We start from the raw sequence: 11,928 nt of genomic DNA, 5'->3' as shown, positions 1-11,928 counted from the left end.
CATTCACACTTCACAGTAAAATCATACATTGCTATGAACAATTCGCCCTCTGGCGTTGTTACAGGGTTAACATTTTTAATAATGGGTATACAGACAATATTCAGACCAATCAAATGAACGTGCGCTTTTCTGTTAAGCCAATTCGATTGCAACATAAGCATAGTGGGCTGAACTTGTTTGAGGTTGAAAGTTGAAAGGTTATAGGTATCTGAGTTACATGTTTTCTCACGTGGGGTGGCTGTTTTGATAAGCGAAACACTAGCTACTCTATAACTGCAATCAACAGAAAATAAATATGGGAAAGAATAAGCAGGCAAAATCCTCTGAATCTTTAAAACACGGTGCCAAGACCGGGCAACATCCAAGGTAATGCGATCTTACTAGCTAGCTAACTCGAGTCTTGTCTCTTTCCACAGATTTCTCTATTTGCTAGCTATGCTATGCTTGTTAGCAAGAGGCAGTGCGTTTTGAATGTATGTAGCCAGTTAACTAGCTTGGTGCTCTTGTCTGACAGAAATACAGACTGCGTGTTTGTTAGCCGTTATGAAAGTGTTCACATTTTGTAAAAACGGTGACTACATTGAGATTTACGAGCTAGCCCTGCTAACCATTATGCTGTTAAACATCATGCTAACAATCGAATGAGCCAATGAATTATGTTTTGATTACCGCTGCTATTTAGTCATTACCCTTCTCCGCCTATGTTATGATCTTTTGTGTCCATAATGAATCTTTTGTGCCGATAATGTGTCTTCTGTAGTCAGAAGAAGCCAAAGCGAGATGGCAAACCAAAGCAAGAGGACCATCTCCAACAAATCCCTTTCCGCCTACGCGAGATCATGAAGAGCAAGGAGAGAATGAAAATGGGACCCAAAAAGGCCAAGAAAATTAAGAAAAGTAAGAAACCAACGTTCCAGCCTGCCGTATGATAAGTATACTGTCAGCTGAGTGTTTAAACTTTAGGTCTGTGTGTAATTCTTCCTCATTACCTCTGTCCTGTCCCCATACAGAAGTTCTCACTCCCAAACCCAAGACAGGTGCCTCTCAGGTTGGGGACATCCCTGTCCCACATTTTCGTAGAAGGAAGAAGGAGTCAGAGAAAGCATACTTGCGCCGCATGGGCAACGAGGCACAACACGTCCTTTTCCTCACCAAGAACCAGGTGGAGAGACAGCCTGAACTGGAGCAGGAGAAGCAAGAGAAACCTGCAGACAAGCGCAAGTCTGAGAAGAAGAAAGAGTGAGTGGGGTGTGTTGTGAGGTCGTCTTAAATCTGTCAGGAAACCCCATGCGTTCAAACATTTGACCTGTTTGTCAAGATTATCTGGAACCAATAACAGTTTCAGTTGAACTGAGATTAAAAACATCCTCAATGTAGCTACAACAACTAATCTTCACCTGTCGGAATACAGGTTTGATAAAGTGAGGTTACAGAGACTACACAAGAAGAAACTTGACAGGCGAGCGGATAAGGAGGAAAAAGATAGGTTCACAGGTAAGTATCTCCAGAGCATGCAACATATCAGATCATCCTGCAGTATCTTTTCTCCGTCATGGTCTAATTTGGTTGATATCTTTCAGATGTAATCGGCTTTGGTGAAGTTGCAATGGCTCCACCATCTTTGAGCATCAAGCCCAGGAAGGCTCCTGTCAAGCCCCAGGTAATTATAACCATGTGTGATTCATGTGTGATCTTCATTCATTTCACTGTCAATCACTACCCCTGGGTGGGTGAAAGGTTGGATGATTGAGTCAAATCAAATGAAGTTTGTCTGTCTTTCCAGGGTGTATCAACCAAGGGGCTTCTCCTGAACACTCTGCTGGGCCACATCCCTGTGTCCACAAACAAGCCCTCCATGGCCAGGCAGAGGATTATGGAGGAGGAGAGGGTAAGGGTGGTGCAGGCCTACCGCCTCCTGAAGAAACAGAAACAGCAGCACCAGGAGGCTAAGTCAGCTGGCCTGGACAAGCTGCTGAACCTCCAGTGAGACCCCACAGCAGCACTACCAAACCCTAGTGGAACCTCATGAAGGGAACATCAACAAGCAGCCCACGTTCCCACTATATTGATATCCATCCAGGCTACAGTGAACCTTGTCTCAGCACCCATGTGCTATCAAGTGCAATGTAAGATGACACTGGCGTGACCTGGACCATTACTCTATCTAGGAAAGGACCGGACTTGCTTTGCAAGTTCATCTTCACATGGACTGTGGACTGCATATCAGTGATTCACTGTTGTTTTTCGCCACAAATGGGTTGCCTCCCTAGAGAGCCAATGTCATATCTGCCAGGTCATGCTTCTGGTCACCAGCAGTGTGTTTGCCTGGCTGGAATATTGACAATGTTCTTGTTTTGTGGCAATGGATAACCATTATGATGTGAACTCAATAAGGACTTTGTAAATGTCCTCCTTTTCCATACAGTTCTAATGGAATAACCACCAAATACAGACTGAACTGAGCAAGAGAAGCCTGTATTGTACTTCTGTGCCATGCCCACTAGATGGCAGATAAGATCACCAGTTCACCTGATTTTGCTTTCTTTTAGTATGTCTGTGGTGTCAAAGTTTTTGTGGAAACACAATGTTGATTTGAATAAATGCTTATTTATTTAAACATTTCATGTCGTGTTATCACCTTAATCATTGAAATGTATTTTGGTGGTGTATTTTGTACTAATTGCACATTATTGTGTGATGCAGTAGAGGCAAGTGACCCAAATCCATGGAATAAGTGATATCATTCAATGATTTGCATTTGGCTGTATTTGTATTTGGCCTAGATGGAAATGATTATGTAATGTGATCAACAATAACTTTTTTAGTATTGTTTGGTTTGTAAGTCCCATCTGACCTTTAGATATACAGACAGTTGGACTGGTGGTTTTGGGTGTATGATGTCATTTTATGACGGCCTATATTATATCCCCATGCCGAAACAAATCACCTGAGTTATTTCACACAAAATTTACATTACATTGATGATCCTAAAAAGGTTGACTCACTGCTCACTGGGGGAATGAATGGACCCTTTGTCTGGGTATTGGACTCTGGACCAAACAAAGCTGTACACTAAGCCATTCTTTTGCTGTTTTGTTTGAGCTCCTTACTGAGAGAGCCATATACTGTCCTAAATCAAACAAATATTTGTGTATGGTTGTATTATATTTGCCATTGTTGGTTTGTTCAACTGAATTGTCAGTGGTTTTGACATTGAATACTGAATACTTTCCTGCTCTACTCAGAGCAGTCATTTTTGTTTGATCAGTTCAACAGTAGTCACACAGGTTGACACACGCTTGACGTACGTGGAGTGGGTTGTCACGATGACAATGAAATGTCAGGGAGTGAGCCAGGTGGTTGTGATGTGTAGTGGTGTCTGGCTCATGTCCTCTGAGCCCAACAACCTCATCACCACGTTATGAAACTCAAGTCTACAGTCCATGTACTTCAACAGTCAATCAAGTGAATGGATCTAGTAGTGGTTCGGATCATTAAATTGCAGTTGTACCGATCAATAAACTGCCTTTGATGTTAGTTGTTATTGACCAGGATAACCTTCTCTAGTTAACCTTTTTAATGATCCATTAGTTTGGTGTAGGCAGCTGACTGTTCCCTTTCAATGTAGAATTCTTGTACATGGATATAGCTCATCATTTGTCTGTGACTGGGATGATTAGGGCCATACAACATAACAGAATATTAGTAAGGTCATGAGGGTCAACTACATTGTTGCATATTAATCAACAAGCAATAGGTTTGCTTTGTCTTAGTTACAGATGTACCCCAGTGCACCCATAGACCAACATCAGTTGGCCACTGAATAGGGAAGTCATAACCTATAAAGTTGACATTTTACTCTTCATCTATAAGGTGAGGATGTATTCTGTTTTTAGTTGACTGGTGCAACAAAGATAATGCTTTGCTGGTGGCCTGTTCTAACCATGTCTCATTTGTGTTCATTTGGTTATGTATGTTCAAATAGCACACATCATTTTGGCTTCATTTGGCTGTATCATAGTCTATGTAGAAACATACTATACCACTATAGGTTATTTGATGAAGCCCTTGAAGCCCACCACATATAAAAGTACAGTATGGAAAGAGGTAAAAGTTGTGTGGACTAAAGACTCGCTCTCACATTCTTTGAGTATCTTACCCATGTTTCTTTGCTAATAACTAGCCCTCAGAGTCTAATCTATTCCAGCCTGTTTTCCCTCTCTTAACAAGGGTTAAGCAGGTCTGCTGACGGCACAGATTGGTGGGAGTGAGTGGGAGAGAGCCTTCTCAACCCGCTGCTAGGCAGCAGTAGCTCAATCAGTCATTTCAAGTGAGTGTGCCTGTGTGTGTGTGCTGTGGCAAGTTACCCATGAATAAATGCACGTCTCCCAGTGTAGGGCTAGGACTCATTTTAACAAGGTGAAACAAGTACAGGACAGTCACCTCAACCAGCTGGCTATGCAAAGAGAAAAATAAAAAAGCTATAGCTACAGCAGTTGGTTTGGCCCTGGAAATCTTCGGTTTACACAACAGCTACTCCCCCTTTACAGTCATAGCCGCTCACTATTTTAAAATCGCTCAGTCCTGTCACTGTTTTTAATGCGTATAAGATATGAAGACAATGTGCATGACGTGATGTAAGATATGAAGGTTGTTTGGTTCTATTTTTATGAATTAATTTACACATTTTGCATGGTGATACCAAAGGCAAATTTCCATCCTCGGATGGACAATGAAGTTATTTTTTTATTTTAAAAACATGGGTCTTATCAGTTTTGTGTGTGAGTGAATGTGCTCTCTTACAGCCCACTCATCTCCTTTATGTAACAGCTACATGTGCATCTGCCTTCTACCCTGTTCTGCCGCTGTACAATTGTTCTCGAACACACTGAAATGAGTCACCTGTTTCATAATCAGAAGTAGTTATCATTTTCCCTATTGAATGTGTGGATTTACTACACTATAGAACGATATTATTATTCCACTGCTCAAAAATAAAATGATATTGATGAATGCTGCTGATGAATGCTGCTCTGATGACAAAACTGGCGGTATATTGATCAGTTTCAGGTATTTGAATGGAAGATTAATCGACAGCTGTTGTTGGATACAAATATGAGTGAAGATTTGAGATTTTAATACAAACTGCATGTTTTGAAAGAAAAACTCTTCTCTATCAGCCTACACTGTATGAGCTTATGATGTCACGTGTTTGGCTGTGAGTCAGAAATAGTAAACACACACCACGTCCACTACCCACAATAGACTACCTCCCAGGCATAGCTGCAGGAGCTTATCAGACCCTCATATGTAAATATCTGCCCAGAGAAGTGGACATTATTTTCCTCAGCGCATTTCCTCTTGCAATGTTTGCAGTCTGTCTCTTCAAAGGTATATTGGTCATTTCCATCTTTTACCATTGCATAAGCCTCTGTGGGTTATAGAAATCAGACCAAACAAATTCACTTAATTTAATTGTTTCTTTAAACAAAAAAAACATTTGTTGGACATTTCTATTTACAAAAAAATGACAAATAAGTAAGAAGTGTTCTCTGAAATATCTGATATGGTTACGAGAAAATAATTTAAACAATCTGACAATATCTTTTTACATTTCTACACAATAAGACACAAACACAAAGCACCCAAACATATGTCCCTTACATAGGGAATTCACACTGCCAGTATAAGAACATATATTAACAATCAGTAGATTTATGTGAAATAAATAGCATATTAACAATCAGTAGATGTATGTGAAATGAAAAGCAGATAACTCTTAACTCATACAAAGGGCATTCTGTAGTATGTATACATTCAAAGTCATCATGGTGAAAATACAATCAATTTTGATAATTGTGTGAATAGATTGTGTAAAAATGAGTTAAAGGTTTCTTTGCAGACCTTTTTCACATTTCATATTTGATTATGACATTGACAGCTTACATGTTTAGGCATACAGCATGAGAACAGTTCCTTGTTTAACAATTTCTTTATTAGCTCAAGTTTAATGATACACTCATAATACTCTCCTTTGCCTCCCTTTCCTAACCAAGAGTACTGAACTGGGGACTCAATGCATTCCCATGACAGACTGTCGATAAAACAAATACACTGTAAAGAGCAGCCACTAGGGCTTGGAGCCAGGGGTGACACTGATAACCAGTGGTAACAATATGGTAAAAGTAAATAAAATAATCCATCCTCTCTCTACATCCCCAGCCTACCTCCCTCTGCATCATCCACAATGTCTCTCTCTCTCTCTCATAAAATAACATTTTAATTTTAAAATCACCTGATTGTCCCTTTAGTTTGGTCACACTGGTGTATTGGATCTCTCACAATAACACATGGTGTTCAGGCGTTGGCGCCCAAAGGTGGAGAGTATAGTATAGGTGGAGGGTTTAGGGTGGGTACTGCCACTGGGACAGACTGTGGGTGGCTAGAGAGAGGTGAGAGACAGCCTCCCCAACAGAGGGCCTCTTGTTCTGGGTGCAGAACACATGGACCCTGGCCTCCCAGTGACCACCTCCAGCCCTGTAGCCTCTACAGTGGTCAGGATCCAGGCCTGAGATATATATACACACACACACATACACACACACACACACACACACACACACACACACACACACACACACACACACACACACACACACACACACACACACAGCTACAAGTAACAGGGGAAATCAGAGCAAAGAGTGAAGAGGAGGTTGGAGAAAAACAGGAACCAGGTTGTGGTGCTGCGAAATTTACCACAGAGCTTTCTTGTGCAAACCATTTCCCTGAGAAGGAGAAGGGAGGATAATTAGATGTGACTAATCTACACCTACATGAACCCCTGCTAGGGAATCTCAAGGAGTATACAAACACCTGAAGGTATTTCATCAGTATAGTTTGTCAGTATTTATGCATGATGATGGCAGTTAGCTATACTTGCTACTTACATTGCCTGCATGTGAGAGTCCAGCGGCAGATAGGGGCTCTGGTGATCGAGGCACGGAGCTGCTGCCTTGGCTAAAGGGGGGGGCTGTGGCCCTGGGGAGGACCGTCTCATGGGACTGGTATCTCTGTAGAGGAAAGAGCAGGACCGAACACACAAATACATTGTAAAATTAAAAGCATAACACAAACATTCTACTGTAGTTTTCATTTGTACATTACAAATAAAAAGGTTTGAGTAGCTGTGTGTATGTTTACTAAGATGAAACCACACACTCACATTTGCCAGGCTCTTGGTAATGAGGGCCAGTTCCGTGGGCTGGTACACACAGCTGCGCAGCTGGCCATTATAACCACCGTACGGAGACACTGGCTTCTTGGCTATCAGAGAGGGATGGGAGGCAGGGAGACAAGAATTGACAACTAAAATACATACAGAGTGGATTTAACTTACGTTTTGACCATCTGGTTGTTGTTAAAACTGTCATTTCCCTCTAAAAATGTATCAGCTGTAGTAAGTCATAGATATAATAAACTAGGAAAAAGAGATGCATCCATTAATTTCATTGGACACATCTGCCATTATTTGAAGAGGATGAGAACAACAGTGTCTCTATGGCAACAGCAACTTAAAACTCTGTGTTAAACCCAAGCTGAACAGTCCAGTCATTCATTATCATCCCCTTCACAGTGCCTCTCAGAGTACAGCTAAAGCTGCGTATTATCATTATAACATAAATACAAACTTACACAACCAGTACCTTTTCCAACCCAGTTAACACTCATTCCTGTGGTACATTATCCTACGTGGTGGGTGGGGATGGCGCTGGAAACACAGACAGCTGTATTGTGCCTAATCTGGGTGCAAAGTTCACAACCCCCCCCCCCTCCCCCCTCTCCCTCTCTCCTTAATAGGTAACTCTTATGCCATCAGGTAAAGCTCAGCAGACACAGCAGGTACACCTGACACTGGACTGAGATGGACTATGATAATAGCCCTACTGTTTAGAATGAAATGTCAGGGGTAAGACTGATACTGTGCAGTTCAAATCACAAATAAGCTCCCTCTCTGGTCAGTACATTCAAGTAGATGGGATGAGATCACTGAAACTGTGTGGAGTGCAACCCTGGTGAAGAGATTTCATGTCATTGAAATAGTGTTAATAAATTGGTGTGGTTCTATTATCTGTTTCATGTCCACATTTGAAATTTGAACCTAAAATGGTGTTCCTCTGGCTTCTTTACGAGGTGGCCAAATACGACAAACTATGCAGATACAGTATACATAACGTATATTGAAAAAAAAAAGAAGTGGCCCATGGAAACATGGAGACTTCTTGGTGGCTGCCACATGTTCACTTTGAATTCTAAAGCAAACTGAGAATCCCACCAACACTGGCATATTCCCAGGGGCACAACCAGACCAAAAATAATGCATGTGAATAGAAAACAATTCATCATTTTGTCAGTGGATTGAGGTCAGTGGAAAGGCATATTTAAATGTTCTCCCTTGTGTGGTAGTCGGAAGATGAGCAGGAAAGAGAACAATGTCTGTTACATCAGAGGCCTTATCACCACCATTTTAATGACCTGTAGTCAGGAGATGGCATCCAACATGTTAAGCTTGCGTGGGATAAGAGACACAATATTCCATGTCTGCGACAGGCTGATAATCTTGTTTGGTTATATCAGAATACTGCTGGATGAGAGGGGCCACATATACAGATCAAACCATTATTAAACATGGCCTTATAGGGGAAATCTAATGATAAATGATAAATTAATGATGTATAGCCATTCATTCTTGAAGAATGTAACTAGTAAATGCCTCATGAGCATAGTTCAACTGTCTTACCCCATCAGAGCCCCAAATATAAGCTTGTTTTACTTCATTGTTTGTAAACAATGTAATTGTAAACAAACACTGTATAGCTTCAAAACATAGTTAAAACTATCATTTTGATCCCATAAATGGTCAGTCCTTGCATCCACAGCACTGTCAATGAATATGAGAGTGGTTACCTTTCTCCAGCCCCACACTGCAGCTGTTTACCAAAACAGTAGCAGGGAGTCCACTTTGTTGTTGTTTGATTCTCAAGATTTATAATGATGGGAAATTCAATGTGATAAGAGTGGGAGAGTATTTTCTTAGTGGTAAAAGTGGGAACTGATGCAGCAGGAAATATTCGATCAAAACAAAAACATGGAATAAACCGGCTCTTAAACGTCTGTGACATCCAATAGATAGAAAACAAGGGCACTGGTAAAGCACATTCTTTATGGGCACCTTTCATACCATACCTGTACCGGGTTCGTCCATGGAGAAGGCCTTATTCTCCATGTACATGTTCTGATGGACTGGGTTCTGCTCCTTCAGGATGTTGTCATAGACCAAGCTCCTGGCGGGGTAGATGTGCTCCCCGTCATGGGGCTGCTCATGGTTCTCCTCCTCCTGGGTGAGAGAGCAGACCTCTGGGATGATGTAGAGGACGAGGAACACCCAGGCGTTGGACACCAGGGCTATAGCCAGGGTGGGGTCGTCCCAGCTGGGGTCCCCAGCCACCTGGTTCCCATGGATGTACATGACGATCCAGGCCACCCAGATGGCCATGGTGAAGACCCCGGTGGCCAGGATGAAGGCCCCATCCCTACGCAAGTGCTTGTGCTTGTGTGTCAGCGAAGGCACTGCCATGAGCACCACAGCCAGCAGCAGAGCCATCACGTAGATCAGCGCCATCACAAAGTCCTTGTTGGCGATGTGGCAGGTCAGGTTGGGCAAGATGGCGGCTATAAAGGGATACCGCGCCACCGTGATGATCAACCACTCAGTGTTGATGATGACCTCCACCAGCCAGAGAAGCAGCGCCCCCAGCCAGAGTAGCCAGGCCCTAGGCCCCCGACCTCGCTGCTCCAGCAGCACCAGCCCCAGGCCGTGCATCAGCAGGCAAGACAGGCAGCCCGCAAACAGCACCCCGAACAGGAAGCGCCTCGCCGCACAGCTGGTGAAGTCCCGGCCCACGACGAATGCGAAGGTGAGGCCAAAGAGCCCCATGGTGAAGACCAGGACAGTGGCCTGCAGGGCCACCATACCCTTCCTCAACCTGTCCGTCACAAAGGGCAGGCTGGCCATAAGGATCACTAGTAATACAAAGGTAGTCACCACACCTGCAGCCGCGAAGGTCTCCACTACCACGCCCCACACCACAGCCAGGTCACACAGGTTGTAGTATAAGGAACTAATGGAGGGGCCGCACCCTTTAGGAGCACTGCTGGTGGCTTCCATGGCAACACTGTTGGACCACAGGGACAGGGCTTGCTGCAGCAGGATTAGCCTGATAACGACTTCACTCACGCTCGTCAGTCTGGAACAGCAAACACACACACAGGATGGATAGACAAATATTCCGACTAAGACCGGTCATTATAATTAAACTAACAAAGAAACCAATACAAACGGCTTACATATAAGGTCATACAGAATGTTTATTTAGTAAACCTGAGAGTCGTTTGAGAAGGTGGTCAGTGTTCAGATTGAAAAGATCACTCATGGATATGACAAGTCAACCAAGTGCCACTTCTAGATTGACATTTAAACACCTGATCAAGTTATTCTGGCTCCTATTGGACATTAAGCCCATTTGCACTTGCATAAGCTAGTCCATGAAAGAGTGGGTGAAGGGTGGAACAGGATGGATTTTCGGGTGATTACATCGGCGCCAGGTAAATTAATGGCGCCACCCACACAACTGTTTCCTTGCCAATTATGCCAATAATGAATGCCCTGACCAAGAATGTATCTGAAATTAAGCTGTACTTAGCTTATGATGGACTGTTCACAGAAGGTCTAATCGGGTTATGTAGCTCGACCTACCAATTCAGAATTATAAAGCTGAAAACCTTAAACCTGAAAATAGGTGTATTCAAGAATTTCCAGATCAAAGGTGGGTCTAGCTACTGTAGCGATTTAAGTTATTGTTGCAGTTCTGTAATAATTGTATGCATGGTATACACACACACACACACACACACACACACACACAACACACGTATATTTGCTGATTGAGGTGCAACAGGTGGTTCTACAGGCCCAAAATGAACAGACTCACAGAGTTACTTCCTGAAATCTGTCTCCATGTCAAGAAACCTATAATTATGATAAACAGATTAATAATGAGCCATTTTAGAGACTGACGAGGCATGAGAAGTGCATTCAAGAACACAAAATCCATTCACATTCAATATTCAACTTCATCACAAGAATCATGACTTACATTTATTTAAAGAGATTAATGAATAGGCTAATCATATGAGAATTGGTTCGTTCCAGTTTTCAAGCAGTTATACAACACTGCTTCCTTTTATTAGTCTTACCTGCTGACAGGGATGAAGGTGTGATGTGCGCTTATTCTTGTGACTAGTCTCAAACAGCACAGAATCGAGGTAATTTGCTCAAGTGCACTTTTGTTACAAAGAGGTAGAATCCCTTCCTGAAACTGCAATAACTGTACTATTTATCATTTAATTTGAAATAGTTTACCGGTATTTAGTCTTTGGTGAGATATCCATAAAGGCAGACTGTGACCTCTTCTTATATCCCAATGTAGGCCTACTATATATGAATTCGCTCCTCGCGGTGTCCACGGTTTGATAGTTCGGTGTGTCTCCAACGATTCGCACAGATTTTACAGGATGACTTCTTGGTCAATGCCAGTTTTCTTTCCGCCCACTCTCACTCTCGCTGTACAGTAATCACCCGCCCTCCAACAGAACCATCATATCCTCCAAAAGTCACTTCAGCACTACGCACTGTCACTCAGTCATCTATCGATGCAATGCATGTCTACCTGTTTTCTTTTTTCTCTGCCGTTGCCACTTTACCACGAGTCTTAATCCTAATTAACCGTAGTGGTCCCAGTAAGTCTGCTTGAAAAGCTTTGTACATTCTATGCGATTAATTTACGCGTTTCCCTAACCAGCTTAGAT

The 11,928-nt window shown here is 42.5% G+C and overlaps 2 protein-coding genes across 2 annotated transcripts; one reads left to right on the top strand and one right to left on the bottom strand.

Moving 5' to 3' along the window:
- The first annotated feature begins 225 nt into the window (after positions 1-225).
- Positions 226-3,483, top strand: ccdc137 (coiled-coil domain containing 137). Its single transcript, XM_083677593.1, has 6 exons — positions 226-366; positions 761-897; positions 1,011-1,239; positions 1,412-1,494; positions 1,581-1,660; positions 1,784-3,483. The coding sequence occupies exons 1-6, from the start codon at positions 296-298 to the stop codon at positions 1,985-1,987; spliced, it is 804 nt and encodes a 267-aa protein (XP_083533719.1). The 5' UTR covers positions 226-295; the 3' UTR covers positions 1,988-3,483.
- Positions 3,484-5,600: 2,117 nt separating this feature from the next.
- LOC310810012 (G-protein coupled receptor family C group 5 member C-like) lies at positions 5,601-10,228 on the bottom strand (the record flags this gene model as incomplete). The annotated part of the gene is made up of 4 exons (XM_083677591.1): positions 5,601-6,788; positions 6,951-7,073; positions 7,226-7,326; positions 9,247-10,228. 4 exons carry the CDS (start codon positions 10,226-10,228, stop codon positions 6,756-6,758), a joined length of 1,239 nt encoding a protein of 412 aa, XP_083533717.1. The 3' UTR covers positions 5,601-6,755.
- Between the last annotated feature and the right edge of the window lie 1,700 nt (positions 10,229-11,928).

Source organism: Argentina silus (genome assembly GCF_951799395.1).
Source record: "Argentina silus genome assembly, chromosome: 9".
NCBI lineage: Eukaryota > Metazoa > Chordata > Actinopteri > Argentiniformes > Argentinidae > Argentina > Argentina silus.
This window is presented reverse-complemented; position numbering and strand designations above follow the sequence as displayed.

Excerpts from the sequence above, each read along its gene's own strand:
- ccdc137 (XM_083677593.1), top strand. The coding sequence starts at position 296 with ATGGGAAAGAATAAGCAGGCAAAATCCTCTGAATCTTTAAAACACGGT. Across the intron at positions 367-760 it reads AAGACCGGGCAACATCCAAG|TCAGAAGAAGCCAAAGCGAG; the intron begins GTAATGCGATCT and ends TGTCTTCTGTAG. Across the intron at positions 1,240-1,411 it reads AAGTCTGAGAAGAAGAAAGA|GTTTGATAAAGTGAGGTTAC; the intron begins GTGAGTGGGGTG and ends GTCGGAATACAG.